Source organism: Varroa jacobsoni, unplaced genomic scaffold, assembly GCF_002532875.2.
Source record: "Varroa jacobsoni isolate VJ856 unplaced genomic scaffold, vjacob_1.0 scaffold_76, whole genome shotgun sequence".
NCBI classification, from domain to species: Eukaryota; Metazoa; Arthropoda; class Arachnida; order Mesostigmata; family Varroidae; genus Varroa; species Varroa jacobsoni.
Genome location: NW_019212978.1, coordinates 24,131 through 50,687, shown reverse-complemented (window position 1 = coordinate 50,687; position 26,557 = coordinate 24,131). Strand labels below are relative to the sequence as shown.

The 26,557-nt window shown below is 44.1% G+C and overlaps 1 protein-coding gene across 1 annotated transcript; it reads left to right on the top strand.

The window, feature by feature from the left end:
• On the top strand, positions 1-26,437 carry LOC111263320 (uncharacterized). Its single transcript, XM_022838290.2, has 18 exons — positions 1-90; positions 4,862-5,925; positions 6,559-6,765; positions 7,010-7,103; positions 7,374-7,749; positions 8,048-8,860; positions 9,628-9,852; positions 12,026-12,405; positions 12,739-12,966; positions 13,113-13,531; positions 13,754-14,315; positions 14,510-15,428; positions 15,853-16,035; positions 16,453-16,591; positions 16,805-17,279; positions 18,772-19,530; positions 19,759-19,836; positions 20,048-26,437. Exons 1-18 carry the CDS (start codon positions 1-3, stop codon positions 20,150-20,152), a joined length of 7,116 nt encoding a protein of 2,371 aa, XP_022694025.2. The 3' UTR covers positions 20,153-26,437.
• Positions 26,438-26,557: the final 120 nt, after the last annotated feature.

The window sequence follows — 26,557 nt, the reverse complement described above, 5'->3', positions numbered from 1 at the left end:
ATGGCCGCGGGGACCACTGCCGGAGCTCGGAGTACGAATCGCCGATGGACCGTGGCCACGGGGCCCGGTACTCTTCATCTTTTGGCCACGGTATGTTATAGTAGTATACCCGCGCGCCTCAGAGGCGGATTTAAACGCACAGACAAAATACAATTTCGTTCAGTTCCGGGGGCAAAAACGCGCGAGTCTACTAGTAGAAATGTGCCATACACTCTTGGAAGAAAAGCGCATGTAAAGACCAAACGAAACACCCGACTGATTATCTTATCTAGATCACTGATAACGTACTTTATTAAATGTAAAACATTGTTATCTGCTACCAATCTATTAACAATTTATATGACTAGCCGAACTCTTCTGTGCCGGTGAGAAATTGACATGTGTTTCGAAAAACGTACACAGCACCTCTCCCTACTAATATATTTATGATGATTGTTTTCTGAAGATCAGCGCATTCTGGGAATACTGTGACAAGCCCAACAACGAGCTAACTGCTGCCGTTCTCTGTTCACATTCCCATGTGTTGAATGTGATACTAGCGTATACAATAGCGCGACGCATGATATTGACAGTGACTAACAAACAGTAATTGTTTTGCCAAATCTCAGACACAGATCGTATTAGACTTGTCTTTAATGGCAAGGGACAGTAGTTGATTATTATTATTATTATATTATGGGACTGTTCCCTTTCTGAGAGTTTGACAACACTGAGGTGATATGTGGGTGTCGATTCTTCATAGACATAATATACAGACATAGTGGAACTGGGCAGTAACAATTTTTCTTCTGGTCCTCCGCGTGTGTAGAACCTTAATTTACGATGATCTGCACGCAGTCAAAGCGGAACTGACAGACAACCAACATCATTATTAGCTAATATGCTGTGCGGTCTCGTGTAATTGCTAATCAGCTATACGTAGCTCGGTAGTTATTAAGGTTACATAACTAGTAAATTAGGGCGATGCAGACGTATCTCGTTGTTTCAACCTTTTTGGAAGAGCACCCATAGTTGTTCATTCATTCACTGGTTATAAGGGATACTAAATCAACCTCGTATTGCAGAAATTCCAACTTGTATTTCTCCTTAATTCTTACTCTTTGGGCTACTTGGTCCCATTTAAGCTTCGTTGAACATTGAGGTGACTTACGAACCATACAAGCTAGGGATTAGGTGGTTGAGTCTATAGATCATATTGCAATCCGACCTTTGTATTGATGTGGGCCATTTAAGACAGCAGAGATGAGGACTAGGAACTGTAGTAACAGAGATTCAATCAGTGACGGAACAGTAGTTTTACATGTCAATAAGTCAATATTATACATCTCATACATGCATAAGGCTGTCGGCCGTCGACATCATTTATTCTGTCTATAATTAGCTTATGCGTTTAACGCCTAAGAGCGAAGGGCGTCTGATCACTTGCATTGCAGTCACAGTGTAATAGTTATCCTTGCTGGTAGGTGGGTCGATGGCGTGCATTGTCCCTACAGAATAATCTACCTGGGCAGGGTAGTTCGTTTCGTTCTATCGCTCAACAGAGTAATCGGGCCTAGTTTAGCTTCGTTTAATTTCTGCTTTATCTACTTGTTTTAGACGGCGCAATTATGCGACTTCTGTTGTTTCTTTAAGCTTTTTTTGGTAACGCAGTAAACGGTTCGTGCAAACAACTTGCCATTGACGACAAGGAAACACCGAATACGAATTCTGGTAATTTGTGCCCCCTAAATATAAAACATGGCGGTGCTTCCTAATCGAATTTTGGTAATTAAGTTTAAGTATGCAGACAAAGTATTCGGATCCGCTACATGCGTGAGTGCTGTTCAGAAGAGTCTCATTTTCCAATATTGGCTGTATTGTTTCATTATTAAAACATTTTGAGCATCGTGTTAGAACGTATGAGCTGAGCCGCATGATAAAACTCGTGTTGTGTATAGTGTTTCGTGTCGTTCAAGTGTCAGAGCGCGATCTGACCATAGCAAGTGCTAAACAAATGAATTTTGAGCTGATTCTGACGAATAGGAATGTCCACGAACTCATACATTTACTACGTTTGTTACAGGAGTTGCTAGATAAATCAATGTATAAAGAGAAATACATTCGTCGACCGTGGAGCTGGTAGTGCAACTTATAATTATCATGCACGAAATTCTTCGAGTTCATCCTCGAAAGTCAGTCCTGCTCGATGGCAGTGGCAACTTCACGTAAACGACAACGTTTGGTATCTGACCTTTTAGATCATTACGACATTTCTTAATCAGGGTTCGATGATATCAGAAGTAGCAGCGGCTGTGCTTCGAAAATCCTTGATTTGAAATAGTTAGTCAGCTGTATCTAAGCAAGTGCAGATCGTTAAATTCAAATGAACAGAACTTTACCAATGTTGACGGCAGCGACATCTACCCACATGATACGGCGATGACAGCGCCTGTTACAGCTGTTGTACGCTTGTACAACGGTTAGAAGCGAACTGCCCACTTGCTTCGTTAAGACATTATTCGATCGCTCTTCGAAGATTCGTCTGATTTTAGCTCAAGCCATTGATTGTACTGGGCTCAGAGGTTTAGCGGATTTTTTTTCTAGCTGCGCTGGAAATGTCGCTTGTTTACTCGACGTATAAGCAGCAACTTTAGGTTGGACCGACCGATTTTTTGATAGTGGGGTAACATGATAGACGTAATCATTATGATTGTTTTTCTCATGAAAAATAGTTCGATTGGGGGCTTTTGTCCTTGATCAGTTCGTTGACTATCGTCTCCACTTCTATGTATATTCAGTTATTTAATATAAAAATTCGACCCGGAGCGTCAGTCGTGCGCATTCTGAAAGGCTTCTTGGGGACAGAAAATCTGATATTGGAAATGAGACCGGCAAACAGGTTTACGGTTCATTATTTGACACTGTTATGACTATTGAAGGTATGTATATACGGGATTCACTGATGACAAGTACCAAGATGTCGTTGTTCGTCGGTTTTTCTGTGCCCGAGAATTGAATTAAAATGTATCGATCAACATATTCTACTTACCTAAATTTTAGAGCTTCCGTTGCATCTAGGTTTCGATCGCCGTATGGTGTAACTACCTAAGTGTGGCTGATTATGGCCTGATTATCAACCTTCAATTTCATCATCATCTATACTAACCAGAAAGGATCGTTAGAGTTGCTCGTTAGAGCAACTTTTTGGGCATCTCCCGAAAGCAATAAAAATGTGCGTGTGTGTGTGTGAACAAGGACACGCTTTGCCCCATCTTTGTTGTTATCACTGTTTCTTTTGTCACTTTTTATATCATGGTATCAAATCGTGACAGTAGTCAACAATCCGAGCCTCTCTTTTGTTAATCCCTTAGGCTCGATCCTGCGCTTCCAATTAAACATGTGTAAACTGAATGAGCGATGTTATTATCTACCCGATCCGCCGCTGAATAGTAGCAATACAGCAGCGCAGGTGACCGGCAGTATTTTTCTTGCTGGCCTATCTGTTATGGTATTCGGAAGATAAAGCTGAGCAAGCACGGAAAAAGATATTACGCCTTTATTGTGCATGGCTAACTAGAGGATCGCTGCTTTCAGCTCACCCAAACCTGGCTTTTACCTGAGTCCCTTACCAAGCTACCCTACTGATAAACGCAGCCAAAACTTGCCAGCTTTGCCCTGCGTTACCTTATATGCGTTAGCGTATTTTGCAAAGATGGTCCTACAGGGAGGCCAAGTTCCCTTCGTGCTAACGTTAGACATTAGATCTACTTCATAACTATATATCTTCGAGTCTACGCACTATCGGTCGTGTTGGTAGTTGCATTGGGGTCGTTGGTTTGTCAGCTACTATTACCACTGTGGCCACACCCCATAGCGACTACCTGGTTCTTAAGTAGGGGCTGGCAGCACGGGAGCTGGCTGATCCTACTTTACGCAGTCGAAATGAGGACGCGTCTACCTATGGGCTTCTACTGCCCTACTAACCGACCCCTTCAGATGTAAAGATTTGCTGAAGCACCGCTCAAAAGTTTGGATAGACTGGAGCCCGTTGAACCGGCGTTCAGACGCTGTCTTGCCAGTGTGGGTGCTAAATTTACTCTAGGCTTAGTTAAGAATTGATGGGATAGTCGAAGAGGAAGGGGGATTATGTGAGAGAACGGTGAGCATTACCAGAGACAGGCGGGGTGATGCTTTTGGCAGTAAAGTCTTCTGAGTGCCGATCAATGACGAGCATCATTTGCTGACTATCATGGGAAAACTGGACTTTGTGTTTAGGAAACCTATAGGAAAGAGAAGTTGGAGAGGAAATGACACATTGACTAAGAAAGATGAGTGCAAATTGGCTACATTCGAGATAGGATTTTATCTTCCGTCCTTCTGGGAGTTTCTTTCCCCATTTATCGTTCCGCAGCGAATCCCAGATACAAATCTGACAAAATTACCTAATACGTAATGCGCTTAATGTGAGGTACGTGAGCATCTCTAGCAAAAGTATACGTTCTTAATGAGCATCGAATAGCAGTTTTTCTGTCATTAATACTGCCGATAGAGGTAAAACCTCACAGCTGCAGCTCGTGGTGGGGACGACTTAAAGGATTATTGCTGACTGGTGCGAAAGCAAGAGTGTTTAGAGGTCTCCGAGTTTCGAGACGTCACATGTAGCTGTACGTTGTATATGACAGTATGGCCAAATGCTTGAAATAGATTTTTTTCAGTAATTGTAAAATCATCAATCAAAACACATGTTCCGCGTCATTCCCCTCTTTGTGATATATCTGCTTTCGCATCTGTAAAGCGGTCCGTATATTCGTGACGGTTTCACGAACTTAAAAGACATCTAACACGTTCGTGTGTTTTCTGGGTCGTATTTTTCTTGATGTAGGGAAACCGCTCATCGGGAGGGTTGGGTCACTCGTTTCCAGCCGGCGTTCCGGCTGGTCCCGTCGGCGGCGGCTGGCCGGCCGCGTCCACCTCCGGCCATGCGCTCGCCGACAGGGACTCCGCGCCTGTTGCGCAGATCCCGCCTAAGTCCTCTATTTCGGATATCATCATCAAAGGCGACAACAATAACAATAATAGTAGTTCCAATAAGCATAGTTATGCCAACAGCAGCAAACAGCGGCAACAGCAGGAGACGGGACAACATCTTTCACGGCCAGAAAGTCCCTTAGGCCCGTTGCGTTTACAGAACCGCAACAGCAGCGCCAATCATTACTCTGGGCCTGCCTTTGTTGGGAACGGCCATCATCATTGCAACCATCATCAGAAGAACATTAGCATTGACGATAATATCAATCATCACAATCGGTCGAACAACCGCCACGGACGCACAAGGAGGCCTCGCAGCCAACAAGAAGTCTCATCAGGTTCTTCAGGAATTCATTTGGCAGCTAGTTCTGGTGTTGGCAAAAGGCACGGGTCGTGTGACCACCTGACTAACGTCTTGCTTACTTCTCCATCGCCACGCATAAACCAAGGCCGTAATCCTGCTTCTGTAGAACGGCGTTGTAGTGGTGGTGACGGCTGTGGGAGCAAAAACGCTGCCGCTGTTGTAGGATCTGCAGGACAGTGGCACGCGGCAGATAAAGTCGCCTCTGGTGGAGTGGATGTTAGTCCTGGAACGACTGGCTGTCGACAAAATCGAGTTGGCCACGAGAGAAGTAACGTCCAACAAAAGGAGCAACAGGTGGACGAACAGTTTGCTCCTCGAGGTCGGGGCGGTCACGTCCAAACGACGAGACGGGCTGCCTCATTTGATCGATCCAGTGCGCTTGCAGCAATACAACAGCCACAGCAACAGATCTTGGAACCACAACGGGTTGGTGTGTTCCACCAACCGGACGCATCGCAAAGAGTTTCGCGACGACGAAGCGCGTACGGTCTTAGGTCGGGCTCAAGCCTTCTACAGAGGACCGAAAGGCAACAAAAGCAAAGTCAGCCGAACAGGTGAGCATGTCAAGCTATAGAGGAGTACACCTAACGTGGGCCAAGTACAAGCAGGATAAATGTCAAACTAAGAAATTATCGCCAAATGCTGTTTATCGCGTGCATTAGACGACCGTTAGCTGTAACTTCTGTTTCATTTAGATATGAACTGTCGTTCATTGAATGCTTAGAGTTTCATGCCTGAAACTTGTGTAGTTTCGTTTTCAACGATTCAATAGGTTTTGTTTAATTGTTGCTAATTGGATGATTCTTTTTACCGCCTGAGACATAGCGGTTTGTTCAAACTGTAGCGTGTCCGTCATACATGTGATACAATTGCATGTTCGACGCAAAGTGTGTTTACTTTAATGTGACATGCTTTCTAAAAAGCTTTATTCTACTATGCTAGGGATTAACTATGAGTAACTGAAGTATAGGTGAGTCTTTCGATAAAATCATGTGTCGTTATTTCATAAGGCAAAACAGGATTCGTTTGCTTGTATAGCAGCCATTCAAATTCGTCTTTATAATATTAGAAATAGTCCATCTTGTGAAAGCTGCGTACATTGAAATTAGAATTTCTCTTCAACATCTGAAACTTGGCCCGTTAGTTGTAAACGACAAATGGCCGTGACAGTATATTTGCATTTTTAGGTTGTGTATGGAAGTGCCAACAGCACATTGTGCTCCCTGTGCACCTAAGCGTGAGAGCTTACGAGTACGGCTGGTCACACTGGACGCTGCAACTTCTTTGGGTCCCTCCGCTATCCCAGTAAGCCAAGGCCCAGTACCGTTTTCGACTATGACCGTCACGTTATCCGATCCTCCGCCGCCTGCAGCCCAAACGGGCGAACTCCAGAGGTAACCCTTCGAGAAGTTTATCAATCGGTTTTTTAGGGTTAATGTTGGTAGCGATTTGTTGTCATATCGTTCATAATATAGTGTGGTGCTTTGATACAATTTGTAATATGCTGGATGACAGAAGCGCAATTCACGAGTCGCGTAGCCGATATATATGACATGGCATAGGTCTCTGAGGAAAAGTAGGGGATAGGTAAAGTCATGTAAAAATTATGTCCTTTCTGTATTTACTTCCGTATTGCAGAGAACAACGCCAGTCTCCGAACCAGGTAGGCCAAACAGGTGAGACTCTACGACCACTCCAGGCTCGTCAACATGCTCAGCTCGACCATGAAACGGTAGGTGATATTGCCGTAATATTAGACACATCGAAGTTTTTCCACGCTTTTGATTACTAATAGTGACACTACGTGATGTAAGTATCAAATCAGACGTGTTATGAAATACCTATTTACCATACATGTATAGCGTTACGATAGCGATATAGCCTAATCACCCTACGAGCTTGACGAACGTCACAAGAATACAAATGGCTGTAAACATAATTTCTTATTTTCTTCTTATTTTCAACCGCATCATCGTATCACTTTATTCGCTGCATAATACAGGTTGCGCTGCAATCTTCGCAGCTATTACGCGTGCGAGCAGCGGAATTCTACCGCGTCAACGGTCTGGCTGGCGCTGAACACCCCACAGGAGTGGGCACCCACTCGCGCCTCTTCAAGTCAGGCTCGATGTCTCACCTCAACAACAATAACAATTCCCCGAACATCAGCAGCGGCAACAATAACAACAACAACAAAATCGGCAACATAAGCAGCAATAGTGTTCCTGTAACAAACAACAACTCTGTGCAGCACAATAATAACCCACAACAGGCACAGTTACAGCAACAGCAGCCCATGCACGGAAAGTTGGGCCAACCAGCCAGTAATCAAACGGCCGGCGCCTCGTTTGGACATCCGGACTTCAGGGCATCTTACGGTAGGACAAACTTACTGCTAATACTGCTGATGTTGCTGGGCAGGATTCCTGTTTCTAGTTATAGTCTCTAGTATTTGGTACAACCAACTGATAATTCGAAGTATTCTCGTCTGTTTATTATACGTGATTTTATGCAAGACACGCCTACAAACCACTATGTTTAATTAACTTTAAAGTTAATAATCGTATTTGGACCCAAAACAATGTCCTAGTAGAAAAGCATAACTTGAACATCACTAAGAATATAAAAAAATAATTCGCCGTGGACTTTTCGGTTGGGTTTTTTCCTTCTATTTAGGAATGGGTCACCACCAACGACGAGCAACGATAGGGACTGCTGGTGGTGCACTAACAGGCTCTCTGGGTCCGACGCACAGTCCGCATTACCACTCACAATTGACCGGCAGTAGGGGCGAAAGCCGCAATGAACCCGCTCCGGAGCGGCCACAGAGAACTCATTCGGAGCGTCAGCCTGCTAAGCCTATGGCTATGCCGCTGCTCGAGCGAAAACGCCAACACCAGCAACAAGCATCGCAAGCGCACGCACATCTTCCGCTGTCCACACAGGCAGCAAATGGGCACCACCATGTTGGCCATGGAAGCCATGCAGGACACCATCGAATCAGCGGCCTGCACCGAAGCAACTCGAGTCTAGATCTCGAACAGCATTTTCACACGATAAGCGGGAACACAGGGGCTGTAGTTACTGGAACTGGAAGCGGTGGGAGTTTAGTTGGCGGCAACAGTCAAGCAGCAGGCGGGATGGTGGCGCAACGTAAGAGTCGAATTTCGCCTTCAACGTCCGAGAAAAATGTCAACCTATCCCTCGAAGAGTACGCGTTAGGTATGGGTACAACTGCTGGAACAACGACGACGGGCGGCCGACGGAGGGACTATGGCAGTGCGTCCTCGTTGGACGTGCTAGGCACAACCGGTGATAGCTTTTTCGCCATGCTGCGTGAGTACCGGGGCTCACATGGTCTGAACGGACCGGGGGTAGCGGCGGCAGATTCCGTTGGAAAACGTGCCTGCGCTGTGCCAGCTATCCCTCTTGATCAACGGAGCGCTGGCCCGGCCAAAATTCAGGAGTATCTTCGAGGAAAACTTACTGGTGAGTAGAAATGCGATTGACATCCACGCGTTACCGTAAACATGCTTTTCTTTATCTCAGCCGTTCTAACACATGCTGTCTATAAAAAGTGGTAAAAAAAGTTCCTTGCTAGTTTTAGGAAGTTGTTGCTCAACTAGAAGAGGATCACAATGTAGTAAAAATGAAAGTAAAGGAAAGAGATAAAATAAAAGCCTTTAAACGGAAAAGAGGTTTCTGTTTCATCCTTTATCAAATATATATATAGGACGGCTTGATTATTTTGGGCTGATAATAGCCTAAGGTTGAAAAAACACAAAGGTTCGAAACAGCCAAAAGGTACAGAAAGACGCAAAAAGTTAAAAAAAAAAGCTAATTTTTGGACGTAACGTGGACGATACAATCAACCAATTTTTTTTTCTACAACGACCTTTTATTTCAGTATGTATGCAATTTCAAAAGCCTACATGTAACAGATATAGCGTTCTGGATGATTTTTATGAATTGTTTAGGTATATGCCCTATTGGGTATATTCTTTTTGTTCTCATTAAAATCTTTTTCGGGTTTTCCAAATGCTGCATGAAAATTGGCAATCATCTTTTGCCAAAAGTGCAATTTTGTCTTCCTTCTGAAACCAAAGATAACGCGTGAGTACATGCCCGCTACGACGAAACAAGTTGGCAAAGAGTGTCCGAATTTAACCGCCCCACCTTGTGTATATATATATATGGTTCTACTACCTTATTAGTTGTCATTCGGTTCGCCAATCTTTACTATTGTCTTGTTTCAGGATCGGCTGCGCTCGCGGCGACCGCCAACTTGCACGCCGCTCCGGGAGTGACTGTAGTCAACTTGGAGCACCATGGGTCAAGTGGCGCACCGGAGTCTCAAAACCCAACTACCGCGGGCCCTTTGGACCCTCACTTGCCGGTTGCGGATAGTCCGAAGCTCCGCAGCAAGTTCCAGAGGCTGCTACTGAGCACCGGCGACAAACATACTAAATCAAAGGATAAATGTAATTTTGTTTCTTTATTTCGACGTGGGGCGTTTACTATAGAAGCAATCTTCAGCTTTTACAAAAGCTTTATTAAAAAGAGTCGGTGTTTTGCAGACGTTACTACCTTCTATAATTTTTATCACAATGTTAGCATCTAGTTTTCCTTTTCCTACAGACCTCCTACAAACTATACACAACATTCGTATTGTAGCAGGAATCCTTATCTCTAACAATAATAGATTCACAGATGTCGTATTCGAGGTAACTAGTGTTTTTCAAAGTTGAATTAGGGTTGTTCCGATATTATCTCTTGCAAAACGTGAAAAGTAGCAATCAACTCATCGATTCTCTAGTCTGGTCCTAAAATAGTCAGGGCAGTTTCCCTAGTATGTACGTCCCTGTGTAGACGGAGTCTTCTGACGAGCTGTTTACGATCGAACCGCTCAACTAGTTCGGATCGTTGAACAATGGTTATTGTGAAAATAAGTAACAGCTTTCGATCTGGCAAAGGCTAGCTTGATTTTTTGAGCAGGTACAAACCTGAGCAATTGATCAATCTGTAAATTCTTATATCGATAGGTTTGACAACATTGCTTCTATGTGAACAATTTTGTGTGTGTGTGTGTTCATGTGTGTTGCGTATTTCAGTCATTTTAGCGTGGAGCATGTTACATTTATTGTAGCCATGGATTTAAATACAGCTCCTTAAAATTTTCGAATATTCACAGCAAAGAAATAGGCAAAGCGTTGTACTCTGGGACCGCTCAGAGCGAAACAGTCGAAGCCTAGATATGTGCTTTCTATGTGGAGCGATTCAACAATGCGCCTAAAACGGCATTCACTAAATCGCGCCTGATTTTTTTCCTGTCAAAAAGCTTTTATTCTGGACGTCACTTGCATAAGATAGACATTTGCTTACATAGTACATGATATTCGATAGGAGCTGCATAGAATAGCGGACTCCATATGGTCAACTGAATCTCTTAAAGTTCCAAACACCAACTCTATTAAACCACTATTTAATTACTATTCGTATGGGTTTGACGTAATCAACAAGACATATCTTCAGTGTCTACCCTATTGCCGGATTACAGTCGCCCCAGTTCCATCCTTCAGATCCTGAAAATGTGTCTTGAGAAAACGGTATATAGGTCAGATCTATCGGGAAATCATAGGCAACTCTCTATAATCTTACGTCGGGTAGACAGTCGAGAGGAAGCCGTCTTCCAGGGCGGAGGGCGCAGTGTCGGTGGCGGGTTCGGCATTTGGCAGACTGGCCTGTCAGTCTGATGTTGTATGGCCGACTGCCACTGGCTCCTTGTATCATTGTTATACTTTGGTAGCCCTTTTCGTTCCGCCTTGTGCCGACTGAATTGTAGTGGTCACTTTTTGGAATGCATGTTTTTTATATATTGCAAGCACAATCAACTCTGTTCACGAATGATCTGCGGTTATGATAGGTGTTTTGCTGGTGCGACCAGCCAAGCTCGTCGTGAATTTGATTGGTGTCGCTGACATCTTTCCTGATAGCAAGAGTAATGAAGAACTGTTGAATAATGAAGATGTGCTGATGCAGATTAGGAGAGAAACCATACGAATGCGGAATGACTGCCGGCGAAATTCGCATTAATCGAAAGTCGGTGTCAACTACCGATTCACGATCAACCGGTTATGTCCTGATTAATTTTAACCTGTAGGTTGCTGGAAGACTAGATGTAACCTTAGGCCCTCAGGTGCTTGAGTGTGCCAAAACTGTTCATTCTGGGTACGTTCTGCTAAAGATACAGGATTCGAAATAGTATCATCACAAATCAAAATGGAACAACAGAGAACTGGAAACGGCCGATGGTCCTGGCTTGTTCACCGAATTCTAATAGGCCGCGAGGGACTGGGCGATCTCGTTATGCGGGTCCTTGCTGTGGGCTCCCAACAGCAACAGCAGCATCAGCCACAACAGCAACAAAGTGTGTCTTCTACTTGGTTCGACACAGTATAACAGCTTTACAGCACCGTAACATTGTAGCACATGCATTGGTCTATAGGTTTCTTGTCCCGTATCCTACACATGAAAACTTATAAGAAGTACGCTTTTACTGTCTCGTGGCTAAGGAACGGCGCAGAAAATTAACGTTGTTTTTTCACATTACCGTTTCTCATTTTCGGTCTACATTCGCTCGTTGTTTTACAACAGCAAAAGATAGCGGCGGAAGCTATTCGATGTCTACGCCGTCGGGGGGTTCCGAGCCATCCGGTGCTCCGCCTGGAAATGCCCCCGGAGCAGGATCAGCCAGCTCGAAAAAGAAGCTCGTCAAGGCGGCGAAGAGTGAGGACTGGTCGAATCGGGAAGATGAAACCGCAGCTGGTGGCGCACCTGGTTCTGCCCAACAGGGCTGCAGTGGAGCCCAATCTGCAGCTCTGGATAGTGCACGCCTTGAAGACAGATTACGGAAAAAGCTATTTGCCCATTACGACTGTCAGAGCCTTACGGCAAACTTGACGTTGGCGTCACGCTTGCGAAACGTATTAGCTAAACGTCGAAATACCACAACAGGCGCGAGTGCAGCGAGTCAGGTGTGTATCAAATGGCAACTTATCGGCCATCACAGGTGAAGTGAAGACTCGAGAACGTAAGAGGGATAACACAGAGTGTGTAGTTTAATTGAATATCATCACTAGCTTATTTGTGGGTTTCAACAACATGCGAACATTGCCTGTATTTTAAGAATCTATATTCATCAAGAACAAGTGGTTTCATGAGACTTCAGGTGGCGACAGAGTCGGCGGCATATTAATGAAACCTGTAGCTTCAAATTAGCACAGCGACAATATTGTTGAGATCAGTATTCGTGATTTGGATCTTTGTCTGTGCTACTGATAATGGCCTTCAATTTGTGCCAATTTTAGTTGGGAGATAACTGCGAAGGCAGAGACGGTGACGCAGGCGATGGACGATTCAACGAGCTCGTCCAAAGCTGCCCGTTCTTCCGAAACGAACTTGGCGGCGAAGAGGAACGCCAACTAGCTCTGAATCGTTTCACCGCTAATCGGCACAAGAGTCTTCAAATGACCGATCGAGATTACCGAGCATCTGCTCACATTGAGGCTCCCTACAAGACCTCCACCCTCAGACAGGTAAGCTGTTTTATGTTCAATCAATTTTCACGAATCATGAAAAAAAAATATTTATTTCCATTATTACTACACCAGGTAATTTTCGTTTAGTATTGGATTTAATGATAGTTTCATATACCTTTTCAACACTGCTTTCCCGTTCCCAGGTTCTCAGCAATAATAGCAGTCTCAGTTCTTCAGCTGATAGCGGTGCGGGCGGATCAAGTGCAGCTTCAACGTCACTACCGCTATCATCATGCACGCAAATGGTACACAAGCCAATGTCGGCATGCGGCCTGTCGGTGTTAGAAAGCAGCGGTGGGGCAGCCAAATGGAAGTTTCGTCCCTGTCCTTACGAAGTACCGTCGTCAATTATTGAGGGCGTAGATCATGGCGCGACGTTTTATCGGACGTTTTTTGAGAACGAAGATCACCAAAACTGGCTAGGTATTGATGAGGAGCTTGGACCGATCGCGATATCGATCAAGAAGGAACGTGTGGGCTCGACTCCGCTGCCCACTGCCTTGACGAGCGAAGGTGGCCGACCTCAGGACCACGCAAACCACCATCACCACAACAGCTATAGGTAAGAGCAGTGCAGCTGCTCGAGGTGTAAGTGAACACATATGCTCATTGGCGGATTGATATGGGCTGGAAAAACGTGAAAGCTGGCAAGGACAGCTGTGGTTGATCTTCTATGAACTGCACGAAGTAAGCATGTGTCCTTACAAAATTGAATGACACCGATCACAGTCCCATAATTTCTATGCCCCAACTAATGCACAGTTGTATTTGTTCTTTACTGCAGACTAATCATCCGAACATCTGGGCTAAACGATCTTCGAGGCACGATCCTCGAAGACGCTATTCCTGGTCTTTGGTCCGGCTCCTCATCGGGATCGTCTTCACGGAAAGGCCGAGAAGGTGCCACTCTGGCCAGAGAGGTCATTGAGTTTGTGGCGCCCGAAATTCAGCTTTCATGTCTTCGCTTAGCAATGCCAGCCGTCGAGCAGCAACTCTTAAAGCTCGACGAGCAAAAACTAAACAACACATACAAGGTTGGCGTCCTGTATTGCAAAGCTAGCCAAAGCACCGAGGAGGAGATGTACAACAATGAGATTGCTGGCCCCGCCTTTGATGAGTTCCTGGATGTCCTGGGTCGCAAGATCAATTTGAAGGACTTTGCCGGATATAAAGGCGGGCTCGACTGTAAAACCGACACGACGGGAACACAGTCCGTATATAATACGTTCGAAGACTGCGAGGTAATGTTCCATGTTAGTACATTGTTGCCGTATACACCAGCGAACCGACAGCAAATTCTTCGTAAACGGCACATTGGGAACGACATTGTTACGATCGTCTTCCAGGTACACACTAACTTGTTCATTTTTAAGATTGCATCTCTTGTTCATATTGTTGTCAGTAGTACAAATAAATCAGAACAACCGTTGAATCTTATTGCATTACGGCTTTCGCTCTTGCCCATTCTCTCGTTATTTCTGTGAAGCAAACCTATAAAGTTATTTGCTATTTTCTGTGTTCATCCGATTTGATACTGCAGGAACCTGGTTCGCTACCATTCACCCCGAAGAATATTCGCTCACGATTCCAGCACGTGTTTATCGTCGTTCGCGCACAGAACCCGTGCACCGAACACACTCGTTACAAGGTGGCAATCACTCGTTCGAGAGACATCGTCGCATTTGGGCCTCCACTGCCGGAGGGAGCCACCTTTGAGCGTGATATCAAATTCACCAACTGGTTACTCGCCAAGGTCATCAACGCTGAGAACGCGGCTCATCGGTCGCACAAGTTCGCGACCATGGCCCAACGGACCCGGCAGGAATGTATCCGTGATCTGGCGACCCACTCTGTGCTGCAGACATCTCTAACTGAAGGTTCGAACGGTCGATTTTCACTTCTCAACTCGTTTGGTGGTCGAAGTTCGAAGAAGGACAAGACCAGCCACATGATAGCGCAACGCCTTAGCCAACTCAATCATGGCGGTTGTTACGTGCCGGACCGCTGTGTACGTGAAGCGATCAGTTGGCAGGTGCAGGTCGAAGACTGTGGGGCTGGGGGCGTTCTTATTGACGCACATTTGGCAATTTCCGCTGAAAGTATCGCGGTCGTTGAGGCAAGTACGGGGCAGGTGGTGTTCGGAGCGCCGACCTCCACCGTTCTTGGCTTCTCATCGGCGCCGGGAACCGTGCGTATCTTCTACCATCAGGGCGAGAGTCTACTGGTAAAGGTGAGAGACCGTGATCTGCCGCCAACAGTGATCACTAGCAGCAGCAGCAGCAGCAGCGGCGGGGGCGGTAGTAGTAGTGTGGGTAGGATGGCTGGTGGTGCGTGGGAATTGGATGAAATTCGGGAAATTTGCAGTCGACTTGAAGATGTGTCGGGAGCGAGAGAAACTGTTAAACTCGTTATTGAGCGGAACGCTCATGGACAGCTCGGTTTTCACGTCAACTATGAGGGTAAGCAAACTACAGAGCAGTAGTTCAGAGTGTCAGTCGTTTGGTCTCAGAATGGACGGTGTTAGCGGAGATTTATTATATGGATAGAGATGGACTCCAGGCTATTGCCAAGAAATGTACTGGTTATCACTTTGAATGTGCTTCGTACTCTCAATGCATAACAGTTGAAATTTAGGGACTCAAGGCCAGTGTGACTGATAGTGCTGTTATGTGCTCTCAAACGCTCGCTCCGTATGTCAACGGCCTTATATATTGAACAAATTGAAAAGGTGTGAATTAATCAACTTTCGATCTTTGTTCATGCGATATTTTGGTTGCTAATTATTATATCTTAGCGCCAGATAGGCGCTATATATATAGGCGTATTCCCATTATTGTATGTTATTAATGGCCTTATGTATTTATCTTCATATATATTGTAAAGGCATTGTACAAGAGGTTGAAAAGAATGGAAATGCGTACGCCGCTGGGCTTCGCCCGGGTGCGCGGCTTGTAGAAGCATGTCACATAGCAGTGGCTACCCTCACCTATGATCAGCTTGTCGATGTGCTGAAAACCTCTACTGTGGTTACTGTGACCATAGTATTGCCCTACACGCAACGAGACAGTGAGTAAAACATGGTGCTGTTTGTTCCTCACTTCTTGAAAATGTCTTCTTATGGATTATAAATGAAGAAATGAATAAATGGAGAAAAATCCAAGTCTAGAGATGTTTACCTAGGTCTTCTTCCACTGTTAACTTATTACCAAATAATTAGACATTTATAATGCTAAAATCAATCAGCTATCAATCACATACAAAGTTTGTAGTTGCGACCAGTCCTAAAAATGTTCGCATATCCGTTATGTGCTTGTATGTTCACAGGCAGCTTTCTGTCTGTTCTTGATGATTTTATAACAGTGGGTGAAACATTGCATGGGTCTATCGCCGCATCGGCGACTTACTGCTTTACGGTTTGGGAATATAACCTAACGCTCAGGTTAATGTAGGGTTCACTTGCGTTTTACTGAATGGTGTTCCCAGGTAATCAGTATAACATTGCGAGGCGAGGATGCGGCCAACACAATTGTTCGTATCTTGAGCAAACAGTCGGTGAATACGAAAGCAGAATGGCGTTTCAGCAACGAAGTGTATCGGAGAACGCATTTTCAGCCGTTATGAGGTATGCCTTCATCATAAACATTTCCCAAAAGATGTGATAAATCGTTAGAGGGAAAGGGGATCTTCTTATCACATGATTTGCATTGTTATAATCTTACAATGTTCGATAAGTGTTGCAGTTCGCTCGGTTTTTGACTCGGTAGACTGACTGATATCGCTGTCAAACCCAAACAGTTTTTTACGAAGTCTTTCTACGAATTGGCACTATTTGCAGATACCAACAGACACCGCCGCCTCTACCGCTCCGCTCAAACAGTGCCAATCTTGTTGGTGGTACCCGATGCGAGCAGTCATCAGTTGCCGCGGGCCTACTAAACGCCTCGAGCGGATCAGCCCCTTTGCCGACTGGCTCGGGCGTCGGCGGCCACGATCAAACGAAGCCGATTGCCACATCGACCGCGAGTCTTGGACAGTTAGGGGGGGGCGGCCAGATGCTGGCCGCCCCCGGACATCAGCTCAACTATCCAATCCGGATGTCGGCATCTGCCCAGCAGATCTGGCCGACGAACAACGCGACTTCTGTACATGAGATGGTGACAGCGGTACACCCGACCCCTGCCCACTCGCAGTCATCCTCGACCGAGGGCAAATCTAGCCCCTTGGAGCGCCGCACGACCCTTGCCACAGTGAACGCGCACAGTTTTCAGCAACAGCAGCATTCATTCTTGAATCCGGCGGCGGAACCGCAGGTAAGAACAGACGAATGTGGAAGTTTATGGAAGGCAACTTTTCAAAGTGAAAGCTGAAAACTTACGAAAGCCTAAATATTAGGAAGGAACATTGAATTTAGATTCTAACAGAAACGGCAAGAAAAATCTGAGAAAATGTAAATGGATACTTAAATTAAAAATAAATAAAACAAGTAAATAAATAGATACAAATAGTTTCTTCTTTCGAAGCCAATTGCACAGTACTACAGCCGTGTGTCGTTAATTGGTTCTCTACTTCACGTATCGATCAGTATTTCGTGGCGCCGCCTTTCCAGATCTAAATGCCCCCATGGACATGCTTCTAAGGCACTTTTTCGCCCTCTCAGCCTTGAGTGGATACCGTTTCCACACTTTTTTTTTCATGGTGACCTAGAACATGCATTCCTTGTTGTTTCTTAAGCAGTGCTTATACGACTTTGCAGATATTCTTTCTAGAATTGAGGTCCGCTGAATTGGCACGCCACGATAACACCTGGACATCACTGGCAACGAGCTCTGTCGTCGGGCGCCCCAGTGTGCATAAAAAGGGTGGTTGCTGTTAGGAAACCGAGCGCCTTTGCCAAAATTCGTATCAGTTGCTTACCAACGGCCGCCAACACGATCCATGATAAACGTTCTTTCCCGAGACTCGTTTGAGGAGTAGGATTTTTGCTAGTTCTTTAGAGTTTGATTTTTAACCTGGTTTGCGAATGAGAGTGGACTTGAGCATTCAACTGAGCTTTCTTGACCAGGCGAATTATGCAGACACGCCTCTTTCGAAAACTACAAGCGAAGGATATTGTAAATAACTTAACATTTCTTTCAAAGTTCGTAAATAACTAACTAGTTTTTCCCTTTCTCTTAGGTCTCTGTTGCCGATTTTAAGCAAGAACATGATAGGTTTTCTGTTAGTTTCGCGGAAAAGTTGGCGACTGCATGAAACGTTTTAATTGTGTCGTATTATATACACATATTTCAACGAAGCTGTTTTTTCCTCTTCAATTACATCTGCTACTCTTCCCATTGTTCGACACTTCACTTCGAGAAGCATGCGGAATCTCCGAAACAATCAAACCGTCTCGTTGTTCAGTCGCATTCGGTAGTGAGATAGAACGGGCCGGTGGTACAAATCATAGCGAGATACAAACGCTGAAGTTGTCAGGCCGGCTATCATAGCGTTGGTCAGAAGTTTGTCAAAAAAATTATTTTTCGATGCCTTTGTCCACATCGAAGGATCACTGTAAAGTAGAGCAACAACGCCAAAAATATACGGGCTAGTGCTGCGCAACGGGCCTCATTGAATCTATTTACCGGCTATGTATACAGTGTATATATGTACACTTAATGTTCAGTATGATAGAGTGGTTTTATATATTTGTGAAATAGGAAATCAACCGTGAATGCAGTCTTCCATACACTATGAGTTTTTTAAGGGTATTATATATGTAAGGTTTTACTTCACGCCATCACGCTCCCAACTCTCACATTTTAGGTGGCTCCTTGTGGCTTAAGCTTATCGGGCCAGTCAGCAGTATCTTGCGGGGAGGACGAACGACAAAGTCCGTGTAGCAGCGTTGGAGGCGCGTCCAGCGGAGCGTCGTCACGTCTTGGCGGTTGCATCAACATTGTTACCGTACCTGCGTCTCCGGCGAAGGTCCAGCTTCGTTCGCATCACGGCCAGTCGCACGTCAGCGGGCCTAGTTCGCAGCACAGCATTTCACCAGTCTCGCAGGTTTCGCACATGGCCGACGGTTCGTCATCGGCCAGCAACAGCAACTGCAACACGCTAGACAAAGAATGGCGACGCCTATCCATTGAGGCATTGACAGGAGGCAATGGCAGTGGGGGGCTTGATCGCGATAGTCTTGACAACAGCAAAGAGCTTCAGCAATTGCAGCAGGGTTTAATGGGCTCCCACCACCACCATCACCACCACCACCACCATCACGACAACGACGTTGCAACGATGGCTACCGCTAGTGGCATAGGGCACGAGGCGGGTTCTCGAGGTGGCATAAGCGGCAGCAGCGTTGGTGCTATAGGCTGTGGTAGTGGGCCGATGCACGCTACCAGTTTACATGCATTGCACGGAATGCACGCCGGCTCGGGTCGCCTTAGCCAGGCATCAAGTTATGCGCCGTCGCTGCACTCAGCGCAGTCGACGCATTCGAGCATGAGCCGAGGGTCTGGCGACAGGGATCGAATTAGCCAACCGACACAGAGTGAAGATCCTCACGAACTCGCCCTGAAGGTAGTTGCAGTAAAAGTGATGGGGGATATAAATTGAAGTCAGGGGCAAACCTTTGTGACTGGCCAGAAAGCGGATGGTTGCGGTAGAGAATCATCCAGTATATCCTGATTCCAAAGACAGTGTGTCTAATTATGTGTCATGTCGAATGACTGGGGTTGGTAAAAATTTAAAAGACGAAAAAAGTGCGGTAGTAAATGTAAACTTTTTTGCGTTTAACCTGGATTTCAGGTGGCGGAGCTGACAAACCATTTGGCACAGGAGCAATGCGAAAAGGCCATGTTGGAACGTCAATTGCGCGAAATTCAGGTATGAACACCTGCAGTTGAACTATAAATATCGCTGTTTTGTTCTGATCCGACGAATCTTGTTTACTTTGTTGTACTCAGATGGTTTGTGCAAAAAGATAATTTTTACCAATTTTTCGAAGTCGAATTGTACTTACATAGTAGTATTTCCTTGATCCACTATCGTTATTAACACTTATTAATGATTTCTCGCCACGACCTCGGACGGGCAGGAAGAGAACGATCGGCTGAAGCGCGAAAAGAACGATGCGCAAAGTCAACTGAAAAAAATCACGTCGTGGTGGCATTCCGGTCAGCCGCCCCAGCAGCACCCCTGAGTAGACTAGTCCGGTTGATCCCGACCACGATAACTGGGCATGACAGCAGCTGCAGCAACAACAATCACAGCAACTGAATAGCAACAAAGCCCAGAAAAGGAGCATACATGTGACAATGCCGATGTCGCCGCACATGTATTGCATCGGTATACATAGCAGAGCATGCCCCACAGCGATCCAATGGAGTATACAGTAACAACCGGAAGTACAAATATTAACTTCGACACGGCGACGCGGTAACCACTTGATCTTTGTGTGTGTTGTCTCATGGGTAATCAAGCATCTATCTACAAACGTTTTCACCAAACACCAACGGCGGGATCACGGATTGATAGGACGATAAACGAAGCGGCCCAAGCTTGTATATGTGCCTGCCTGAAATCGTCAGTGTTGGACGCTGTATGCATTGGCTAGACCTTACCAGCCGTGCATGAGTGTAACGACACGTAAGGGAGAAGTATAGTACAGGGCCCTAAACTTAAAATTGAACTGATCTAAAAAGTACTTCTAAAAGAAGCAGAGTACATTTTCCGTACCATAATCCGCACAACAAGTGTACCTCTACCCTGTGTTCTTACTGAAACAAAAATCCACATAGGCAGTCTCCTCGGCACGCTTCTTTGCCCTGACCATCTGAACACTGGCATTATAACATGTACAGGCGAATTCCAACACGTTAACGATACAGAACACGAAACGGTGATACTAGCATTGAAACATTATATATATATATATTGGTCCGCTGCCAGAGCTGCAGACTGCCACCGAAGCTGTGCATCATATCCGTGACGATCCCAATGGGCAGTTTGGAGAAGCGGTGGATAATTGATGAACGGAAAGGTTTACATAAATTTAAACGTTAACCTATTTTTAGAAACGTTTACGTCCATTGTGATTCGCTGGCCTTTATTGTTGACGCCGTAGAGATGTCTGTGACAGATGTTTGCATCGAATTGCGGAACGTAATAGATTGACGAAACGAAAAGATCTAAACATTTAGGTGTATTACACGTTCCCAACGAGGAAAATGAATAAACACCATTTTCAGTAAGTACTGGGACATCTTTCGATCCACACGCTCGTCCAGACAGTGAAGTTGTCGTGATTGATCCAAATCATTATTAATACTATTGTACATATCGTAATTGAATTAAAAACGTGTAGAAACATGTATTGGCTAGATACACAACCAGGCTAAACTAACGGATTTACATTCGCTGTAAAATGTTAGTAAATACACAATGTTGATGCTATAGATTAAGATAATAGTGTTAACCTGTGCAACATAGTGTGATTACAAATTTTCCCCGTTTCCCGTCACAGATTGTTGTTGCTCCGCTGATGCTTTCTGCACGATGTAATAATAGTAAATAGGCAATCGAATCCTAATGAGGTTCCTCACACGTTTTTCCGTAACACTTTCTCTCGGCGTTGAAAATAGTAATCATAACAGTAGCAAACAAGCCGATTTGACAGCGAGAGCACGTGGCTAGAGATCTATCGCATCGCGACCGTCCAGCCAGCAAAAACGATACATTCTTTGGGAGTATTTCTTCAACCAGATCCTATCCAGAGAAGCTGTTATCTGTTATTGTATATCATTTAAACGTAGGGTGCCAATAGGAGCGGCACTTGTGCGATCGTAAATGGATGACGTATGGTACCCGACATACCTTTTATAAGGTAAAACTGTCGCAAAGTTGCGTGCAGTTCTGGTCAATAGTGTACAGCTTTGTGGAATTGTCTACGGATACAAACAATAGATGACAGCTTGTTTTTTTTTTTTGCTTTAAACGTGGCAAGGTAACACGACGTATCATGCTTTTGAAATACTTCGTTAATCCGTTTCCTCCGTTAGAGTGCGCATATAAACAAAAGCGCAACAACACAATAACTAAAATGCTACGATGTCAAATCGTAATGGTAGTTTGTTTCTCCTGATTGCAGCCGACGGAAACTGGTCACGGCTGTGATGTTTTCCACCTATAAAAGTTGTTTTTCTTGTCGGCGAGCAATGGCGTGTGTCATCTAGTGGCAATGCGACAACGTCTACTATGAAGCGAATTGGCCTAGTTAATCGATGGCCTAGTTAGAAGATCTTCTATTGGCTGAATAATATCGAGCGGCGGATGGGGCGTGATCGTAGAAAATGTTCGTTGTTTAACGAAATGTATATGGTGACATACGAGTGAAGGGGGGTACAATGTATCGATAGCCATTAACGACGATTCGATCCTGCTATAGTAGGTTGTTGCTGTGGATGTTTGTTGTTACACGAGGTCTTAGAAGGTCGTAATGGTGTTGACATTAAGAAAATACTAAGTAAACGTACACGTAACTATAGTGTGAAAACACGTGTACACTGTACATGTCTGTAACGTTCTATATATAAACTTAGACACTATTATATGCCACGACTAAATGTTGACTATCTAGTATATATTAGGTTTTATGATTAATAATGTCATTACTATTTTTACTGTACTATGATGTTGTACAAAGCACCGTTGATAGGGACGAGCACTCGCCAACGCGAAGTTACCGCGGCTCCCCGCGTGATTCTTTTGAGCTCGTCCTCAACAAAACGTGACTCTAAACCATGATGAAATCACCCTTCAACACCGAATACCGAAAAACGTGTCACCTTAGCCCAAGACGACCGCGATAACCACCAGAAAGAGGTGCACCAAAATGCCCTGTAGTGAGTGGATGACCGTCAAATTGTATATGCAATGTACGTTACCTGGATCAACAGAGGACCTGTCGGTATATGAATCTATATAAGCGTAGACAAAAGATGATGGCGCTCATTGATCGGCGTGTATCATTTACCAAAAGGGACTAGAACAACTGTTTTAGTTTACCATTAACGACAAAATTGTTCACGTAACCCCCCTGTAGCTTCGTTCATTGTGATGTTGTGGCTTTTAATTACTTAATTATAGCACTATATGTATATATATGTAACGGATGAGGTGGTATGTTCACGGTACAAAGGTGCTAGGTAGATTGCCTTTGTCAATGCCCCCTTTTCACTTTTTGTCGTCGTGATCGCATCGATGAGACGAAACTGCGATGGGGCCAACAACGTCAACTTGAAATGAAATTATATATCTCGTGTTGCGAGCGCATATGAGTGAGAAGTCGTTGAAAACAATAATAACAATGGTAATAGTCGATAATATTGCTACTGGTATAATAACTATTAGTGGGAGATTTCGTAATCTCCTTAATGTTAAATTATTGTTTTATAAATACGTAACTATTGAACGTCTTCACGTTTGAACTACGCCTCTTGACGTCAGTAATAGATGCGTAACAAATGACTGCTTCAAACTACATAGATATATCTTGAATCATCCGTCTTCGTGTAGACCTTTCCTTGTTGCCGCACGGAGAAGCAGTAGCGGAGAAAAGAGTATTGATCCTCTGAGAAACGTGGAACTTTCCATATCGATTGTACGTGGAATTCCTGCCACGTAGAAGTTAGCGTTTCTCCATTTCTATCATCATCATCATCATTGTTATTATAATGACGTTCGCAGCAGCAATGTTTGTACGATTATTAAGCGTAGTATATATATATATATATGAGGAACTCGTATGTAATCAAAAACTATTATTAGTACGTGCAACTATTATATACAATTGTGTAACTTGTATATTTTACTATGCCTATCAAGAGCAAGCATAGCCACATTAACATACACGCATTGCTTGTCTCTACAATGCACCCGTGTCAGTGCCCACATGTATATATATTATATATACATATAATATATATATAAACTCATAGACATTAGCTACATATAAATTCATGTTTCCGTCAGCCACCTGTCACCAGCACAACGTTTCGTCCAGTTCACCAGTGTCTCTCTTGGTTAATTGAAACCAAGAGAGACTTTCTCCTTATTCGATTTACCGAACCCCTGAAAACGACAGCGCCTAGCGTGGCAAAAAAAAAAGCGCTGGAGAAATTTGCAAAAAAATGTGTAGCATTACATTCGAAAATAGAGTTCGTTCCTGCAGTGATAGGACGAAGAAGTTGGTGGATATCACTCTAGGCCAGCGTGCGAACGTACGACCCATTGAGCCGTCCTGCTGCTATACAACAGTGCTATGCAACCTGCTGCTATGCTACAGTAACTGTATAATGATATCCCTGAGGCTCACATCTAGCATGCGTGGATATTTGTGAAACAAACTGTAACCGTCAAACTAAATAAATAAAAAAAAAAATCAATTCACTTCATTCTATTCAAACGTATCCTTCTCGTCTACAATATGCCATGGCAACGCATGGACGACCGTACAACAAAATATACATCGTATTGGGGCATAATTGTACGCCTTTTTGCTGTTCGTGATACAATATTCGGATGCAACTGTAGTTGTTGTTCCGTTACCGATAGTCTTTTCCGCCATAACTAGCCTTAATGCAACGAGGATTGTATCCATCGGTATACTTTTTCGGCCGCCCAATGATAGTAACTCGGCAAAACACAGAAGTGACGAGCAGGTTCGTTGGCCATGTGACGTTCAGGATGAACTTGCTACTGGGAACGAGGCAAAGCAAACGCTGGTCACTTTTTATGGCCTGCATACCTATGCTACGTTCCTTATTGGACCCTCATACGAAATTCTTAGCGTATGTATGTTTCGGCACGAGTCTATATCGTTACTAATCTCTATTAGAAGACGGTCCTCCTTCGTATCATCATAGTTTGGTGTGGGTAGTCCATGTGGAGTTAGATGCAAATTCTCTTTTGGTTGTTGGCAAGCCACTTGCTAGGAAACACATGTTTACCATTTATACAGATATGCACAAACCCATAGAGAAGCAAAGATATTACCGATAATCCACAAAAATGGCAACAGCTGGAACGGAAGGAGACTGCAAACAAATACACTGTCACGCGATTCAGCCAGTACAAGGTATACAAATTATAATTGTAGTAGTGTCAAAGATATATATATATATATAATATAAAAATAATGTTACTATATTAAGATAACAAGGGTGTGACGACGGTGACAAATCGATGGGAGGAAGACGAAAATAATCTTAATAACTAATTTTAATTATTAAATTTTTACTGAAGTGAGGTGAGATGATTATATTATCAGAAAGGTATATATACATAGATGTAATAAGTATATATAAAACTGTATTAATTACATATGATGATGTACAGAGAAAAGAAAGACAAGACTGTCAAAAAGTGTGTATCACCATATCATAACACAAAATAGATATATATGATGTGAAAATGAGGCACAAAACCACGTGTAGCGCAGAAAACTGCTGCCCATGGACAAGACGTAGTCTCTTGGGCACCTAGCCAGAGCTAGAAAGGCTGAAAGAGCGAGCAACCGTAGTGTGAAAGTAGGAGTCAAGCGGAAACAGACAGACGATTAATTACGCTTTTTTGGGGAAAAAATACAACGAAAAACAAAGAAGCTGTCCCGGCCAGAAAACGTGAGATAGGTAGACCCGGGTTTCCTAACTGATGACTGTGCTCAGGCCGAATCAATAGCGAATTAACATATTTACGCTCCTAAAGTGGCATAAATACCAGTTACCAGATATGCGTCGAAGTAAAGTGGCAGAAGAAAATTGTAAGAAAAAAAGACACGTTTTTTTCATTGACTGACGGATTATCGCCAGCCATAGTAAACAACATAGCCATAGATAACTTTGATATGATCATGCAGGTTCAGGCAGGCAAGGTCATGATAATCAGAACTGAGACAGCAACAAACTTATTACGGACTATATGAATGCAGCACGAGTTTACGACAAAAAACGCAACCAAATCATAATATACGATTCCTCAGAAAGTAGCTGACTATTTGCGCAAACCGCACATCTCGCCTCGCCAATTATTTTAGGTGTTTGCCGTACTTACGTTCAACTCAATTTTTTTTAGTCAGACGTTTGCCATTAAACGTCCCGCGGCATATCGTATATGTGCCATGTGAATAGAATGTACATTTCGAAACAAACATGGCGGTATATAGCTTGTTTGACGGGATGATTGACACCTCGGCGCGATTTGTTATCGCGTCGTAATGGCCGTGTACACACATTACGGTGTCTTGTCTGTATCCGCTTTACTACTGCATGTAATCTCCAACAGAGTTTGCGGTAACCCATTGTTTAAAACGGTTTTCCTTACTCGAGATTCAAACACTTGGTCAACAAATAAAAAAGAAACCCACTAAATTCGTGCGGAATACATCGCAGTTATCCACCAATAGAATAAATATACTCGTGATAGAATATTTTTGGGGTCGCTCCTCTCTCCATCACATCCAGAAGCTAAATATATATATATATATATATATATATATAGTAAATAGCCAAAGTCATCTTACTATTATAATTTTTACATAATATTTAAC